We start from the raw sequence: 19,025 nt of genomic DNA, 5'->3' as shown, positions 1-19,025 counted from the left end.
TCCCATCTGTCTGGCAGTTTCTTTGGGAGTCACTATTATACAATCTGACGGCCTGTGAGCTCTTCCTGAGCACTGAGAACGCTTTTCTGTGACTGTGAGAGAGATGTATGTCTAACTGTCATGTGACAGGGAAGTAACTGGGTCCTGGCTGCTCATTTGTAAGCTGTAAGACCTCAGCGTGGCCTCTCAGTCTCCTTGCTTCTCTATGACAAGCAGGGAAGATAAAAATACCCAATCCCCAGTCAGATACCATTACGAGTATTAAGAGATCACTGGTAGTAAGGTGTCCTGTAAACTGTAAAATACAACCTCAGTGGAGGTGTCAGAAACCCCCAGGGGGCAGAGATCCATCCTGTCTCTTCATCCAGGTTGCCACCTTGATAAACATCACCACCGACACTCCTACTATAGGTTAGATGCATGAATGGGCAGGGGTGTCCATGCCCCACACAGCACGGGGCAGATTGGATACGTGCCTGGCAAATGAAGGGCTTCAAAGGGTGAAGTCAGGAGCGGGATCCAGGGACGCAGGCCCTGAAGAGGAATCTGGGGCTTGTGCCTCATCTGCTAGGAAAGCATCTAGCACAGTTCCAGCCAGCTGGCCCCTGGATAGCCTGGCTCTGCTCGGGCTCAGCTGCCAGGCTCAGGCCACCTCAGGCCCCAGTGACTTCTCCCTGAGCAGGTGGGCCTAGAGTTTTGTCATCATCGCTGGCTCTCTGATGACCGGCCTGGAATGTCCTCCCTCTCGTGCCCATTTTGAAGGCCTTAGTCCCTGGTGACTGTAAACATATCGGATGCAGGGCCTGACACAGAGACGCCATGGATCTTGGCCGACTGGGGCTGGGAGGCCTGTCTCCCATAGCTAACAAATACAAACAAAAACAGCCCAGGTAAACAACTTCGGGCAAGTGTGGAGGAAAGCCACGTCTGAGCCTATTTTTCCTGACCTACTTTTTTTGTTTGTTTGGGATAGAATTACCTGGGAAGTTGTCACTGCTTCACATGGTGGTCATGGATCTGTAGAAAAAAAAAATCTAATAGTAACATTATTATAGTGGCAAGTACTATTTTGTCAATGCTTACCTAGTCATTACTATACACTATATACCTTAATTAGCCCCATGAAGTGATTATGAAGCGTATTGGATTATCTCTGCCACCTCTAGGGTATGCTACTGCTATAGCTATTTTCTGGACAAGAAATTTGAAGGTCAGCCACTTCCTGGATCATAGAATTAGGAATTGGAACTCAAACCATGCATTTGCTCCTTTATTCATTCCACAAATTATTAATTATCGAGCTTGGACTATGCACCAGACACCAGGGGCTCATGTAGAGCAGTAAAACTGTCAAGATCCCCTCTCTATGCAGACAGCATGGCAAAGGATGGCGGCGGGGGGGGGGGGGGTCGGGGTCGGGGGAGGGGGATGGTAAGGAGGGGGGGGATGGCAGGGATAGGGGGATGGTATGGAGTGGGGGAATGGTAGGGGAAGGGGGAGATGGTAAGAAGAAGGGGTGGTAGAGAGAGGGATGGTAGAGAGAGGGGGTGGTAGGCACAGGGGGATGGTAGGGAGAGGGGGATGGCAGGGAGAGGGGGAGAGTAGGGGGGAAGGGATGAAATCCTGGGCATGAAGGAACAAAGCCTGACATCTAGGGACGGCTGAGTCACTGAGCTGAGTGGATCAGAGGGCAGAACCTAGTCCCTAACAAACTGTCCAGGCCAAATGCTCAGATTACAACCCAGTGGAGATTTCTGTAGATCCATCTTTCCTGGAATTTGTCTTCACCTCTTTGCCTGGCTTATGCATTTCTGGGATAGGCAATACAGTAATAATTTATGGAGGAAATAAAAATAAATGTATCCACTCCTTTTATCCATTTATTGACTCCTCCCATCTATCAATCTATATATCACTCCCATCTATCCATCTTCCTGTCTATCCATCTGTTCATCTGTCTGTCCATCCATCCGTTCGCCAAACAATGTAAGGAAACCAATTAGTACTAGTCAGATCTATGCTCCTGCTGGAAATAAGAATAAGACATCATACGTCTGTATTTTGACATCTGATAACCACTAGCTACCTGTAGCTACTGAGTTCTTAAGATAAGTTCTTTATATAAGTATAAAATGTATAATTTATACACAATATATAATATAAATGTATATACTATAGAATCATATAAGATAAATATGTATTATTTATTATGTAGAATAAAATGTATTATTTATATATAAAATAATGAGCTAAAATTTTATATAAAAGCTAATATTTAAATGAAATAAACAAACCAGAAGCCACCTAACATTGTCTGGTAAATGTAAGTTCCTTGCTTTCATAGGGTCATATCCCAGTGCAACCACTGAACATTAGCCCTGAAATGACCTTGGTATACACAATCGATTTTAGAAGACAGCATAAAAAAGAATGTAAACTATTTCACCAATGAGCAACCTTAATACATTAAATATTGAAGTAGTATTTTGGGATATCTGCTAATATCAGACACAATATCAAAAGGCGTTCCTTTTCCTTTTAAGGCTGGGTTTCTATATGGAGCCACACTGAATTTCTATTTTACTTCACTAAACCTGCTCATTCCAGAGCGGCAGGCAGCTGGGGGCAGCCAGGCAGGCACACAATAGACCATTGGAATGTCATGAGCTAAGGTCTATAATAGACCCGGGAACTGAATGCTCTGGGGACAGAGAACTAAGCCTTAATTCTGCCTGGTGCAGGGTCAGAGAGGTGACGTCTTCTGCCAGTTTCTGAGATGGGCGGGAGCTTGTCATTGAGAGGACAGGCGGCATTTCCCAGAACTGAGCGGGGCCTGTGCAAAGGCCACAGCATGGGCCATGGAGGAATGCCCTAGAATGTGGGATGCTTTGGTGGGAGGAGGTGGTGGGGCCAAAATCAGGATTGTCAGTGGCTGTCTGCCTAAGAGAATAAAATCCAAAGTGCTAACGTCATTCCACAAAGCCACAGGGATGCTGTCCACTGTCCCCTCTCTGGTCTCAGCTCCCGTTTCATTCCTTTCCTAGATCATGCTGAGTGTATTTCTGCCCTAGGGCCTTTGCTCATACCAATCTGTTGGCCTTATCCTCTAGATACTTGAGATTATCCACTTGCCGATGCCCTTGAGGCTTGTGTTCCAATGTCACCTCATCGGAAAGCCTTCCTCTATCTGTTCCCTCGTACCCCTCCTTCCCAGGCCCCTGTGTCCTCAGTAAAACCCCAGGCCTCTTTCTTTGCAGCAAGCTGCACTTTTGCTCCCACGCGGCCCAGCATATCCTCCAATGCCTATTTCAAGTCTCCGCTTTAAGGCTGCTACTCTTCTAAGGTGTCACCGGTACTGTCTGCTCTGTGTCCATTTCCTTTTTCTTGAGAAGACAACTCTTATTTTTCAATATAAAGTCGAAGAAAAGGAAAGACAGAGGACACTGAGCCCCCCTTAGCCCCACCCCCTTCCCAACCCTTGCCCCAACCCCTTGCCCCACCTCTTCCCAGACCCCCTAGCCCCACCCCCTTCCCACAAGCACAAGGAACTGAGGAAAATGACCATGTAAGGAATGTCAAGTCTGCTGGAATGGAGGCTGTCAGCGTTGGACGGTCACATGGGTCATCTCCTGTGGCACGGATTGTTCCTAAACTAAGATGAATACCTGTTTGCTCATCGCAATGGGCTCCTCTGCCCCGCAACTGCCAAGTACGGAAAAGAGAAGGAAAATGCTAACCTGCGTGATTTTATGAGAACCCTCGCGTTACCCTAATTCTGTTTTACAGACTTTGTAGCCCTCATCAGACATGCTTGGGGCCAAGAACGTTGCAGATTTTTATTGTTTTAGATTTTGGGATATTTGCATATGCATGACCAGATATCTTGAGGATAGGACCCGAGGGTAGACAGGACATCCATTTGTTTCATTTATTGTTTTACACATACGACGTGACTATGTAAACATATAGATAATGTAGTGCACGTACACACGACTATGTAAATGTATAGATAATGTAAGTGCACAGCACAGAGCGGTTTGCTGCCGGCTGGGTCATCGTGCTAGTGTCTGTAAAGTTTCCGAGTTGGGGTTAGGGTAACTCCCACCCGCACCTATCGGTCCCTTGTACAGACCTTGCCGTTCATGTTTGCCTGTACAAAACATAATCCCAGTGGGAAGGCAGCAGAAAATATTGATGTCTGATGTGGATCGTGTGCTCCTGCCTGGGTCTCACGTTTCTCTCTGCTTTTAGTTTTTCTGCATCAAATCATCACTCTTGTTAATCTGCTTTCTGCTATTGTAACAAATCCATGGGATTATTAACATTTATTTATGCTCATGGTTTTAGAGGTTTCATTTCTATGGCTGACAGCAGTCTCTACTGTTTTAGGCCCTTGTCAAGGTGACACTGAGTCTGTAGGGGAACACAGTGGAGCAGGACAGTGATCATTGAGAGAGGCCAGGGAGAGGAAGAAGCCCACAGTTCCCTCTATGAGCACACCCTGACTGGTTGGGAAACCTCCCACTAGGCCCATGTCTTTTTTTTTTTTTTTAACAGAAAAAATATTTAATTTATTATTATTAGTTTTTACTTATTCACTTTACATTCCACTCACTGTCCCCCTCCTGGTCACCTCCCCTACACTCTTTTCCCCCTCCCCTTCTCCTCTGAGCCATTGGAGGTCCATCCTGGGTATGCCCCCACCCAGGCACTTCAAGTCTCTGTGAGGCTAGGCACTTCCTCTCCCACTGAGACCAGACGAGGCAGCCCAGGTAGAAGAACATATCCCCCATAGAGGCAACAGCTTTTGGGATAGCCCTGCCCCAGTTCTTTAGGACCCACATGAAGATAAGTAAAAGAATGTAGAATTTAAAATTACGTAGACAGAAGTGAAATTTTACGGTTGTGTCCATCTGCTACATATGTGCGGGGAGGCCTAGGTCCAGCCCGTTCTTTAGTTGCGGATTCAGTCTCTGAGGGCCCCAAGGGACCAGGTTACTTGGCTCTGTTCCTCGTCCTATCCCCTTAGAGGCAGCACTTCTCCCTCCTGTTCTTCCATGAGAGGCCCCAAACTTGATCCACTGTTTGGCTGTGGGTGTCTGCATCTGTCTGAGTCAGCTGCTGGGTGGAGCCTCTCAGAGGACAGCCATGCTAGGCTCCTGTCTATAAGCACATCTTAGAGGAGACTGGCCAGTAGTCCCACACTGGGGACTCAGCTTTTCTGTACCCATCTTTTGGGGACACTTGCCAAATTATATGACTCTTCAACCAAAACGTTGAAAACACCTCTACTTTAAAGGTGAGAACACAAAAATAAAGAGAAGGCGGCCCAGGACCACACAGCTAGAAGGACCTGAACTCGGATGCTTTTGATTCTGGAGCCTGTGCCCTCAGTTGCCATGGTTATGGGCTCCCCAGCCATTTAGCAGGGGGAAAGATTTAGGGCTTTTGGTATCAATTCATGAGTAACTATTTGCTTTTATCTATCCCTTATTCAAATAGCATGAGTTCTCCCAAGTTTGGTGACTGGAGGTCATGTGGATGCTGTAACTGCGTTTACTACTCTAGCCAGGTAGGTGGAAGAAGAGGAACCAGGCCTGAGTTGTTCTCATTGTTAGACCCAAAGCTGGGCATATAGCAGGGAAACGGTATTACTGAATGAATTTTTGTACCATTTCAACAAAACTGTGGAATGCTTCTCTGATTAGATGGCTCATATCTGCAATGCTAAATAAATAAATAAATAAATAAATAAATAAATAAATAAAATCTCACCACCTCTAGTGAGAAGCAACGTAAGGGGCAGTATGACTTCTTTGGGCTCGCAGTTTGAGGTTCCAGTCCCTGGTGGTGGGGAAAGGCACGGCAGAGTTCACAGCAGCAGGAGTTATGTGGCTGCGGATTACTCATCTCTCTGGGCAGCAGGAATCAGAGACCATCTGGGGCAGGAGGATAATAACTCATCAGGTCCTCCCTGCAGTGACCCACTTCCTCCAGCGGGGGCTCACCTCCGAAAGATCCCACAACCGCCCAGAACGGTACCACCAGCAGGGACTCTGGAGCCTAGAGGTAACAGTTCATTGTGAGGGATATGAACTTTCTGGTGGACAGTCCACAGTCTGGTGGACTTCTTTTTTTTTTTTTTCTTTGAGACAGGGTTTCTCTGTATAGCCCTGGCTGTCCTGGAACTCACTCTGTAACTTCTGCCACAGTGACGAATAAGTGTGTTCTCAAGTGATCATTTGCAAGTGGGGTGTCCACTTGCTCACAGAGCCAAGTTAGAAAGGCCATAATATTAGGTAACTTGAACTTCACCTATCCATACAGACCAATAACAACTCACGTGAGTTGAACTGCAGGCAGCTTGGAGCCTTTGCTAGATGGTTAGATTCAAATCCTGACTTAAATTGTCATTGATTGGTAACATGCAATGAAGCCAACCTTTGCTGATATTTTTCAACAGTGAAACAGGGACCCCAGTAACACATACACACACACACACACACACACACACACACACACACACACACACACACACACACGTTTTCGGAACAAAGCTCTTTCAAGAAAGGAAACATAGAACGCTTTCAAGTTGCTTTGAAAACAGCCATGTAGTAAAGGCCCAGTGAGGAACCTTGTGCCACTATAACTTGTGATATGGTGTGGCTGCTTCTGAGTACAGATGTTACAACATCTGTGCAGGATGCAGCACAGAGCCAGAAGCTATCAGGCAGTAGGATCAAGCTGCTAATAATTCCTCAGAACTCTGGTAGGAGCCTGGAGAGAAGCACGGTAAACCTGACAGTATTAGCCACTGTCTACAGAGTATGCATTCCATACAAGACCCACAGCAGCTTTGTGGGACACACATCTACCGCTGGCAGTGACATGCAGTTGTTCCCATCACTACTGACAGGCCAGAGAAGTGACACAAGGAGAAGAGGAAGTAACAGCTCCAGACAGTCATTGTTAATTTTGGGACAGAACTGGAACCTGGTTTGTGTGACTCTAGAACTTGAGCTCTGAAGCAAGGAGCCTGGGCTCTGCTGGGGCTGCTGACGCCACAGCCACCTTTTCAAAGCTAGAGGAGATAATCTCTCTGTATAAAAATAACCACATATGGGCTGGCAATGGCTCAGCAGATGAAGGCCCAACGGTCAAAGTTTGATTCCCTGGGTACCACATGGTGGAGGGAGAGAGGTGACCTCTCCAAGTTATCCTTTTATCTCCACATATCTGTATGTATGTACACACATACATTCCCAGAACAAATGCACGTAACTAAAAAACCCACACATGTAGTCACATAAATGTTTTGCGATCCTGTTATCAATGCTGCAGGAACTCAGGCTGAGCAGGAGTTCCCAAGGCTTGGACATGACCGTGTGCCTCACACGGTGTTTGGGTCTTGCCTCCTTCCTATTTAAGGAGGGGTAGCCTGGCATCAGCAGAGGGGGACAGGTAGGGATTAAGTCTCCATGCTGCTGTTACTCCGTACAAGCTAAGCAATGTTAGGCCAATGTCTAAGCCTTTCTGATATGCTAGCCCCAACGGAAAGCAGAGATCATAGCAGCTACCTTCCATAGCAGCACTTGCTGTTGTAAAATGGTTACTAGCATATGGTAGGTTCTCTCCATCCAACACACAGGGACGAAGCCCCTGCACTTGAGAGTGACCCTGCCCGAACAGGCCATGCCGCCGCACCCAAACATCTATCATCTTCCTGGCTGAACACATCAAAAGAATATTTGCCCAGGCTGCTTTTCCAGTCCAGTCTTCCTGGGGGACTTTCTTGTTCCCTTTACAGGGAGTCTCAGCCTGAGCCCACTCTGCACTGCTTGTCAAGATGAGGACACGGGACAAGGCACTTTACTCTGTAACTTAAGTTCCCAGGTGGAAGACACAGTGATTGTGGTACTTGCATGGAATCTTTCAACCTAGGCAAGTTATATAGCCAGATATGACCCTGAGGGGGGCAGTGGGGTAATTGTTTCCTACCACATCCTGGGGGAGGTAAAGGACCAGAACACTTGGCATTTTAATTACTAATGTAGACACAATCTGTTTACCAGAAATCCAAACCAAAAACTAAAACCAATTAGACCCACTAATGCATATTTGAAGAACAAATGAAAGTCTTAAAAGGTTAAGTCATCCTACCAATCCAGTGGGGCCCGGGGGGGGGGGGGGGGGCTCTCCCTGCAGGCCACCAACTTGTCTCTCAATCTACATGCAGGGATGTCTACAGACCATTTAAAAGCTGCCTACCGTTTCAGGAGGAATGGGTAGGGGGAGGGGAAGGAGAGGGTGTCCCTGAAAGGGCTGGTGGAACTAATAGATTGGAGCATGGTCTTTGCGTTTTTTTGTCTTATGTGAGTGCTTTTAAGGTAGGCAGGGACCGGCGGAGGGTTTCAGGCATCAGTAAGATAAGTAAATAAAGTTTGGAGATAAGACCATTATCAAGTCCAGAACTGAGCGGAGGAGTGAGGGCCCATAATGGGTGTGTTTCAGGCCATGACTCTGGCAACAGGGGTGGGGGCGAGGGGCGTCTCAAGAAGACAGGCTGTTGCTAGAGTCCATTGTAAGGTGAGAAGTAGACAGGAGTGGAGACAAGGAATTTGGAGGGTGGGAGGAACCTGAGGGCTGCAGAAGGAAGTGCCAGTACTTGCAGACCACACCAGATGCTCTTCCTGGTCCGTCTTCCCACCGTAGTGTGGAACAATGTAATTTATGTGAAATTACTTTAAAAATTTCTCAAGATACCTTTAATTTTTTCATGTCTTATTTTTCCTTCCTTCATCTCAGGAGAACCAGGGCAGCCTTGCTGGGAGGCCTTCCGGCCTGACCTTCACCTGGTGGGGTGAGATCTGGCCTTTTTAGTCAAAGGAAAATTCCCATCGCCTGAGGGGGTCAAGAGGCCTGCAAGTGGCCTCTGGCTTGGACAAGGAACTGCTCAGTAGGCCAAGGCCTTGGCTTATCTCAGAGCCATGGTTTGTCGGAAAGGGGTCTTCCCAATGGTGCTGGGCAGCTCAGGGGACCCAGCTCCATCCAGGCCCCCACTTCCCTCCTCTTAGGTGGTACGGTCCCTGTTGGACTCCCGAACTTTACCGGGAGATCGGAGCCCTGGAGAAAGGCCGGGTTCCTCCTTCGAGCCTCCCTTCGTTCCTGACTCCGCCTTTCTCCCTGAGAGAGCCGGGGTCCTGAAGCATCCCTCTCGGGGACTTTCCAGGCTCCGCGGTTGCTCCAGTAGGGCCCTGCCCTGACCGTGCCGGAGCTGGGGGCCTGCAGGGCCTCGGCGGCTGGAGGGGACTGTGACTCACCGCCGGTAACCCAACACCGCTGGGCCTCCTTTCAACCCAGCCTCCCCCAGCTCCAGCGAGCCTGGCGGCCTCCGCCACACCATAACAAACATGAAGAAGGGTGGCCCGGGAGGCTGCAGCCCCGGGCCACAGAGCGTGAGCCTGGCTTTGTGCGTTGTCGCCTCTGCGGCCTCGGGGCCCCGCGAGCTTTATCCGAGGCCGATCGGCCCAAGCTAGCTGTAGTTCCGGAGGGTGAGTGCGGGACGCTCAGGGAGGGGACAAGAGCACTGACGATCCCCAACCCCTCCACCTAGACCCACCCGGGACCTTGCGTCCCCTCCCGGCGAAGACAAAGCAGCCCGGCCGCCGCCCCGGCCTGCGCCGCGCCGCACAAAGAGTGAACGACGACACGCACCCCGCCCCCTCCCTGCTCGGTGGCCCGGCGCGGAGGTGGGGACACCCGGGCGCCCGCCCCGCGTTCCCCTCTCGCCCCGCCCCGTCTGCGCGTCCTCCCGGCGCGGGGGCGGGGGGCGCGGCGCCCCACATAACACTCCTCTCCAGCGCGCGGAGCCACCCTCTCCCCTCCTTCTCGCCAACACCACCGCCTCCCCTGACACCGCTGCCACCTCGCCGGACGCTCCGCAGATTGCCGCGGCCGGCCAGGGGGCGGTGCGCCGAGCGTGCGCGCCCGGGACGCCAGATGTGCAGTCGCCGCCGCCGCCGCCGCTAGTGCCCCGGCGGCTGCCAGAGCCAGGTCGGGTCGTCTCAGCAATGCTGCTGCGGGGGCGACCTTGAACGCACCCCGGTTTCCCTCGGTGGGGACCACCCAGAGCCCCTGTGCTGGGACCTGCCCTCTCCAGCTCGGCTCGCCCTGCGCTTGGTCATGGAAGGGGCGGCAGTGTCCGCGGCAGGGGATGGCCCTGCTGTAGAGACCGGCTTGCCCGGCTCTCCTCTGGAGGCGGTGGCCGGGGCGACTGCAGCCCCAGTGGAGCCCAGGAAGCCGCACGGGGTGAAGCGACATCACCACAAACACAACTTGAAGCATCGCTATGAGCTGCAAGAGACCTTGGGCAAAGGTACCTACGGCAAAGTCAAGAGAGCCACCGAGAGGTTTTCAGGCCGAGTGGTGAGTAAGGGAAATTCCTGGAGGGGTTCGGGCTGGTTCCGTGGTGGCCCAAGAGGGGGAGACGGTCTGGGGGGGGCACCACGCCACCGGGGCTCCCTTCACTGGAAGGGTTTCAGCAGAAGCCCCCAGTCAGACTCCTCACTTTCCTTTCAGCACCCTGTGACTCAGGTATATATCTCCGAAAACACTTGTTACATCTTGTCTGCACATATTTTGGGGGCTTCTCTCCCTCCACCTTTTTTTTTTTTTAAACCCCAGCTAGCAAAGTAGTGTTTAGGATTCACAAACATTTTGCAGCTTTGAGAACATGGGGTCTTCCCCAAAGACACACCTTCAAACCTTATCCGGGAGTTCCTTATTTGTACAAACTCCAAAAAGACCTACATTCTCAGCCATGAAGCTGGGCTCGCAAGTGTGGTGTCCTCTAGTTGCTCAGGACCCCCGCTTCTTTCCCATCTACCTACAGTCCCACTTCTCCTTTCCAACTGGGATGCTTGCTTATCCTGATGCTGCTCTTGCTGCAAAAGGCGACAGACTCCTCCTGTCTATCAAACCTAAAAGCCTCGACTGAATGTCTGAGGTTTCTTGACAGTTTGCATTCCGGGTCTCTGGCAAGCATGGCATGTCCCTGGCAGGGGTGGCCATTCAGTCCCAGAGCTGATTTGCAGCAGGCTCGCTTGCCTTACCAAGTCCTGGCTTCAGGACTACTAAATTGTTCAAGGGGTCTGGCCAGCCGCCCCCAGTACAGCTGAAGCTCTGCCAGGTGCCTCGGGGGCTCAGTATTGTCCCAGCTTTGGATTGTTGTCGGTTCCCCCCTCTGCAGAACAGGCCCTTGAAATCCACACTGGTTGTGGCTAGAGTTGGGTTCAAAGTGACTGACTCTTGCAGAAAGAGTTTGTGTGGTGTATGGCAGAAATGCACATGGTTCTTTGATTTAAAGCATATCAGATGTACTTTAATCGATTTAGGGCCAAAGTCAGAAACTATGACGCTTCTCGTGTGTGCAGTTTTTCGGGGTACTGGAGGGGTGGCTGGGGGAGGATGCTGTTGCTTATAAACCTAACCAGTAGCTACAGGGAGGGCAAAGCGAACTGTCAGTGTGTTGGTAGTATTTCTTTTATATTTGTGTAGAGACGGTTCCGTGGAAACTGATTGCGGTCAGCAAGGTTTGCTCTCGTAATCTCAACTATGTGGCCAGCTGCAGAGCCCCTCCGCTTCTCAGACTCACTGCCCATGCTGACTTGCGTTATCATCTTTAAAAACGTCTGTTATCAATGAGTTGGAGATAGGGATTTGGGTTCTTAAAATAAACTTCTCTGCCATACACGAATTTTATGACAATCGCGCAGGTGCCCTTTGCTTTCTAGACTGAGAATTCTGTGTGTGTGTGTGTGTTGGAGAGATTCACTGCCGATGAAGAGCCCGAGAAACACGCTCATTCATGCATTTCTTCTGAGGTGACACTCCCCAGGCTGGACGTTGAATAAGCAGAAACTTAGCGTAGCTCCTTTCCCTGGTTGTCTTAATAGCTGATGAAGAATCGTGCTGGTAAGTTGGGAAGCAGGATAATGAAAAACAGGCGCTGTCTGAGGTGCAGGTTGAAGATGTGAAGGGTTGAGGTGGGGAGGGCAGGCCTGGAATCTGTGGTGGGGACCCTCACATTCTCACACCTAAGTGCTCGTGAGTCAGCTCAGCCAGGCTTGGAGTCTTTGTGGCATATGCTTGCCCGCTGAGCTCCATTGTGGCTTCCAGTCAGGCAGGCGTTCTTCTAGCTGTCTGATCCACAGGCTGGGTTAGACTTGCTTGGTAGGCAAGCGCCTGCCTTCCTCTTTGGTGGGTGTCTGGAAACATTTTGCCAGGATTTAGCCTCATGGCCACTAGGGGGCGCCCAGAGAACGACAGAGGCTCATTTCTCCTCGGCAAGACCAGTCAGTCAGTCAGCTGTTATTGTCTGGTTCACCCTCCCTCCCATTGTGCTGTTAATTTCAGCGAAATCTCTCGTTTTATTCAAAAAATTATGTAAAGATTTTTGAAGCTGGCAGTAGAATCCAGGCCCAGGAACTGACAGTTACCAAACGGCTTCACTTCTCCATGGGTTTGTTTTCTACTTGAGAGCTAAGTTGAAAATGTTAGCAAGACCCTCTAGTGAACCCTCCCTTTTAACAGATTGGAACCTGAGGTCTGGGGGCGGGGCAAGAAGTCCTCCTGGGGCCTGGATCCTCCTCGATGAGTGAGCTGTTCACAGATGGCAGACAGGCTCAAGTGAAGAATGAGAATTGTCAGGTGGAAAATTCCCCATGTCTGTCTGAATAGAAGATAATAGAAGCAAACCCCAAAGCAAAACAGAAGAATATTGGTCAGCATTGCGCTTGCCCACTTGGTGCTTGGTGACTCCGTGTCAAGAGCAGCAAAACATTTTCTGCGATTACCTCGGCTTGCCTCCTAGCTTCCGCTGAGGAGGCTCAGGGAAACACCGACTTGATTCTGCCTGCTCTGGCTTTGGGTGGATCTCCTATGGATGCTTTCCTCCAGCCCCGTTTGAGAGCAGCTCTCATATAGGAGCAAGGATGCTCACCTGTCCTGATTGCATTGCTCAGAGGCTGGGTATCGATGTAAATGCTTGGAAACTCAGCATTCCTGCCTGAAGTAGGGGTCCTGCTCACAGAGGACAGTCACTGTAGCTCTCAAGAAGGCATTACCTTCAACGCCTTGAAGAGACCTTGGTCAGGAGCTAGGGGCCAGCTGGTTCAATCCTCTGCATGGTCCCGCTCTCTCCTTTTCCTCATTCCCAAATGTGGTCTTACAGCCACAGCTTGAGCATGGAAGGCAGGAACTCCCAGCTGCTCAAGACAATAAGCCTAACACTGGGACAGTCTTACAGACAGGCTCAGAGCCCTGGATGGCATGCAGAATCTTTACGTAGCCCCTACTGGCACTGGAGCCTCAGGGAAGCTATTTAACTGTGAAGTGCCAGTTTCCCCAGCTGGAAAGTTAGATGGCCACAGTACCAACTTCTTGGCTTTTGGGAGTTGCAGAAGTAACTAATGTCAGGTGTCAAAAGGGAAAATGAGACATTCTGGTGTCTCTTCCTGGTGGATCGATTGTCTTCCGTATTCTCATTGATGATTTCATCTAGATTTTAAGGCTGTTGGAGAGACAGGTTACTTTGGGCAATTAGCCTCGGGTCTTGCAGAGTCGGGGCAAAGGAGCTACTCGCTTTGCCAGGGTAATTACATTAATTAGGGAGGCACAGGCATGCATAGGAGGGCAAGACAAGGTCCAGATAGGATCTGAATGTGTTTCTACAGGGTTGAATTTGGGCCCCCTTTATTTCACAACCTTTGTTTGGGTGAAGTTTTGGACAGGCTGTGGGATGAACTTTGGGGTCATCATAGGGCATGTACTTTTTGGGATCCAGTTTCTTGGACCTTTAGGGCACACAGAGTATTGCTAAAACAAACATAACACAACAAAAAATTGAACCCAAATGGCAAACAGCTTTTGGAGGAGTGTTTTGACCAAAGTGAATATCATGAGTGAATATCTCTTGCCAAAAGCAATTGCCCCCCAACCCAGCAATGGCAAACGGCACGTCTGAGAGCTATACAAACAAGTTGGCCTGCCAACCGGGTTATGCATGGGCACAGTGGCTGAGGTACCCTGTTAGAGCCACGATTCAAGCTTAGTTTCCAGGGTATCAGAGATCTTGGCCAATGTGTCATCCCAACCTGTTCCAGAAATTTTAGTTGACTTTTTCACACCTGAAGTGAGTGAGCTTAGGTGAAGAAACCTGATTCAGGGATGTCTGTTCTTGTTTAAAGACGCGGTCCTCATTCCTTTGGGACGTATCGTAGCAGAAGTGAAGCCAACCTAGAAACAGTGAATGAATTCTGTTAGGCGGGGTGACTGGGGTTTCAGACTGTCTGCCACACACGGTCTCGTGTTCAGGGTGGAACCATGCGTGAGTAAGGAGCTTCCTGTCTTCTAGAAGAGGTGGGGGAAACTGTTCCACGGCCAGGCATCCCACTCCCTGGAGGCTGTCATCATTTCAGGGGAGGCAAGCAGGAGCTCAGGGCAGCTTAGTTCATCAAAGTGAGCTGATCCCAGAAAGAAGCGCTTGTTCCTGCAGTTACATCCAGGAGAGAGAGAGAGAGAGACAGACAGACAGACAGACAGACAGACAGACTGTATGTGATTGTATGTGTGCATGCCTGTGTGTGAGAATATGCAAGGATGTATGTGTGTGTATGTGAGTATGTGTGTGTGAGAGAGAATGTGTGTGTGTGTGTGTGTGTGTGTGTGTGAGGGTATGTGTGAGAGAATAAAAGTAAGTGTGTGTGTGTGAAAGAGAAAAAGAGAATATGTAAAAGTGTGTGTGAGAGTCTGTGTAAGAGAATATGAAAGTATGTGTGCACATGCATGTATAAGAGAAGATGTGTGTGTACCAAAGAGATGGGTGTATATGTCTCTTTGTGTGTGTTTCTGTGTGTCTTTGTGTGAGAGAGTGTGCATGTCTCTCTGTGTGTGTCTCTGTGTGTGAGAGTGTGTATGGGCGGGGGGGAGGGAGAAATTATTTAAAGTGTGGGTTTGTGTTCTTATGTCTGTGTGTATAGTATGCCTGTGGCTGCACACACATTTATCCCGGTGAACCTGTGGAGACCAGAGGAAACCCTTGGGTGTCATTTCCTTGGCACTATTCACATTGTTGTTTGAGGGCGCCTCTCTCTGGCCTGGAGTTGGCAGAGTAGCAGACTGGCTGGCCAGACCCAGGGGCTTACCTGCCTCTACCTCTCCAGTGCCACAATTACAAGAGTGTGTCCCACCTGGAGACTAAACTCAGGTCCTCCTACCTGCACAAGGAACAGACCAACTGAATCACCTCTCAGCTGCCACCAGGAGATGGTTCTGAAACCATGAGGTGTGCCATACTGAGCCTAGAACTTTCCATACATGTTCCCTAGTTTGACCCTCACCTCTAAGTTCGTTCTAGTGGATCGGTTTTGGTGAAGAGTTGAGGGTCACAGCTGGATAGCATCTCTTAAGTGTGTTTGGCAACCTATTGCTGCTGGAGAAATTAAGAGCCTTCTTTATGTCACGCAGCTGGTGACTCTGGACATTCCTCTTTGCCAGTGGTACCGTGGGCTGACTCTTTTATGAAGTTGGTTCTCACTGTAGTTCAGGAAGTGAATGCAGAGGCAGGGCTGAGACAACCAAGTCTTCTAGGATGCCACCAGAGGCAGATTCACGGAGTGAAGGACTATCACAGATGGGTAGAGATTATAGGTTAGTGCCCGTGACCTCAGAAGGCATTGGAAGTTGTTTGGCAACAGAAGGCATGGCTGGTAAGGAATGAATGGAAGCAGAAAGTCTGCAGACAGGCAGACCTGCCCTGCACGCTCTCCATCACCGAAGCACTTAGCTGGCATTCCTTACCAGCTCAGAGGAGGGGAAGCCAAGTTCTGCTGAAGCTGTCCCTGGATGTGGGTCTCAGGAGCCTGGGGACCTGGAGAGCTGGGGTGTTGGGGAGCAGGGCGAGTTTCCCAAGAGTTGCCTGGGAGGAGATAAGAGCTGGAAGCATCTTGGGAGAGAGATGGGCCGAGGATGGTGAGGTGTGGCTTCTTGGATGCTTTAATGACTCAGACCAAGGAGCTCCTCACCTGGACACACGCTGCATTCTTTGTGCCCCAAATAACGTGCTCCTGAAGGTGGGGACGGGGTGCACTCCATGGGTAAACAAGTTCATTTTCTTAGCCTGTAGTGAAAAAGGCATCCACGTTGTGCCAGGATTTCTTATCTCCTTCCTCTTAGGATGTAGCAAGCGTTAAGCAGCTTAGTCAAGGTTTTCTCATCTGTCACACCCTGTCTAACTGTCTTGAACCTATCTCACACTGCCGCCCACCAGAGAGGCCTTGCTGAGCGCCAAGCTCGGAGTAGGCCCCCCAACCAAGGCCTGTAGGATGGAACAAGGAGTATGGGAGAGGTGTGGAACTGAGGCTTATCTTCCCTGACCCTGGGAACGTTTGCATTACTTGGCAAGGAGACACAAGACTGGAGATGCACGGTGAGCAGGGGGAAGTCGGCAGAGACAGGCAGACCCCTCCCTGCACAAATTCCTTTGCTGTTACATTGGCTCACGCATTCGTCAGGGAGAGACGTATATCCAGGGCTTTGTCGGGTTCCTGGCTGCGGCTTCCTGTCCTCAGTGGCTCCAGAGTCAGACAGCTGAACTCTCATTCGTCTTCCCCACATGAAAGTCTCGGAGCATCTGTAAGTTATGATCTGTGAAGTATCTGCTTTAAAGCAGAATGCATTTATCACAGTGAGTGCAGGTCCAGACGACACTGGCAAGTGCAACACTGGGAAGACCCAAGGCCCCAGGAGAGGAGGGGCCGGGCCAGATGACCCACCCGTGAGTGGAGTCTGGCTGACTTGATAAAATTCCCTGGAAACAGCCCAGGAGCAACCAGATGTTGGCTTCATGGCAAGATTCCTCCGTACACTTTTGACTGTATGTAAAAAGTAGGGCTGGGTGATTTCACTCTTAGGTCTCCCCAGGAGAAACATAAACACATGTCCGCATAAAGTGTGTCCACAAAGGGCTGGAACAGCATCATCTCTACGCTCCCCTAAGTGGAAGGCACACAAAGGATCCCCTCCCTGTGAATGGATACATGCAACGTGGTGTGTTCAGTTTACGTACGACAGTCTTGTGATCTCCTGCATCATCTCAGCTATTGAGTATTTGTGGAATGCTATTCAGCAAGGAAAAGAAACAAAGGGCTTCATGCCACAGCGTGGAACAACTGTGAAGACACCGTGCTAAGTGAAAGAAGCCAGTTAAGAAAGTCCCCAAAGTGAGCCAGTCCACAGGGACAGAGAGATTAGTGATTGTCAGGGCCGATGGTGGACTTGGCAGGAGAAGGAGAATAGCTGCTAACTGGTATGTTTAATTGGTGTGTGTGTGTGGGGCAGTTGGAAATGTTTTACAATGGTAATGATAATTGCACAAACCTTGAGAAAGCCCCAAATTGTGTACTGAGAGGGAATGAGGGAATTGAAGGTCATATTTCAAGAAAACTGCTGTTTGAAAAACGTGGGACTTTGGGGCAAGGGGTGGGGATGACTGGGGAAGGCCATGTCTGTCAGGCCTCTGAGATGTCAAACCTGCAATACACTCATTGTATGTATGAAGTAGATGGTGGCATCCTGCTTGCCTCGGGACACACACACACACACACATACACACATATACACATACACACAATACTCACATACACACACATGCACACAAGCACACACATGCACACACATATACACACATGCACATACATACATATACACATGAACATGCATACACATATACACACATATATACACATATACACCATACACACATATACAGACACACACACAGACACAATACACACACACATACACATACATATACACAATACACATATACACACACACATGCACACACATACACAGGCACACATACAGATACAGATACCTATATACATGCATGTGCACACACATACAAATACACACATGCACACACATACACATATGCATTTGCACACACATGCACATACATATATACATGCATGTGCACTCATACAAGACACACATATATACATACACATATGCACATACACACATATGCACACATACACACATGTACTCACACACACACATCTTGGAGATAGACTGTCTGTATCCTTATCCCCTATGTCTTAGCCCAGTCCTTGATAGCAAGGTGACCTTGGGTGGGTTACCCTACTTCAGCTTCTGCTTCCCTCTTTCTCAGCAGGAACTCATGATGGAACTTGTCTGATGGCTTATTGAGAGGATCCTATGAGATGATGCAGCTAAGCCTACTGCCTGGTATGGTGACGGTGCCATCCACACTGCTAGGTAGTGCCAGTCTAAGACACCGTCTATTCCTTTGCCTGGCAGCCTGTGCCTGCAGGGCACGCACATCCCTGCTTGGCGAACCCAGGAAGTAGCTGTAGCTGACCCATTCTTCCCAGTCTGAGGATGACATCCCTGCCCTGGCTGATGTGGAATCATGGGCCTTTCTTCCCTCCCACCCAGCAGTCACCTGGAGTGTTTCAAGTGTACTGAAACTGAGCCTAACCAACACTGTGGGGACATTGTGGTTAATTCATGCCATTGAGATACCTGGAATTTAGAATCTAGCAAGCAGAAAGTAGACTTGTCAGGACTGCAGCCTGGCTCGCCAGTCTGCTTCTGTGTGGTTGGAGAGAGGAGGAGACTGAATTGTCCACAGCCTGCTTCCTTCTTACCTGCTGCTCACTTCTTGGGAGCTCTGCATATACCTTGGCTGGGTTGCCCTGAGCTGTCAGGCTTCCTCTGGAGGTCCCTGGGCTGCTCCTGAGCTGTCAGGCTTCCTCTAGAGGTCCCTGGGCTGTTCCTGAGCTGCCAGGCTTCCTCTGGAGGTCCCAGCCTTCTGTCCCCTGTCTGGGGGGGAGGGGAAGCTCCACTGATCAGCTCTGTGGAGTGGGCAGGCTCTAGGTGCAGAAGTTGTCTTTGAGGTTTCCAAGACACTCTCCCCACCTTGTAAATCAAGTGTTTGAGGA

At 49.7% G+C, this 19,025-nt stretch overlaps 1 protein-coding gene across 1 annotated transcript in view; it reads left to right on the top strand.

The window, feature by feature from the left end:
• Positions 1 to 9,814: 9,814 nt before the first annotated feature.
• Positions 9,815 to 19,025, top strand: part of Nuak1 (NUAK family kinase 1) — a 67,328-nt gene continuing 58,117 nt past the window's right edge. The window contains exon 1 of the mRNA XM_021174448.3: positions 9,815 to 10,425. Coding sequence (XP_021030107.1) covers positions 10,183 to 10,425 — 243 coding nt within the window. The 5' untranslated portion in view covers positions 9,815 to 10,182. The remainder of the gene's footprint in view (positions 10,426 to 19,025) is intronic.

This window comes from Mus caroli, unplaced genomic scaffold, assembly GCF_978045245.1.
Source record: "Mus caroli unplaced genomic scaffold, Mus_caroli_1 scaffold_9, whole genome shotgun sequence".
Lineage (NCBI taxonomy): Eukaryota > Metazoa > Chordata > Mammalia > Rodentia > Muridae > Mus > Mus caroli.
This window is presented reverse-complemented; position numbering and strand designations above follow the sequence as displayed.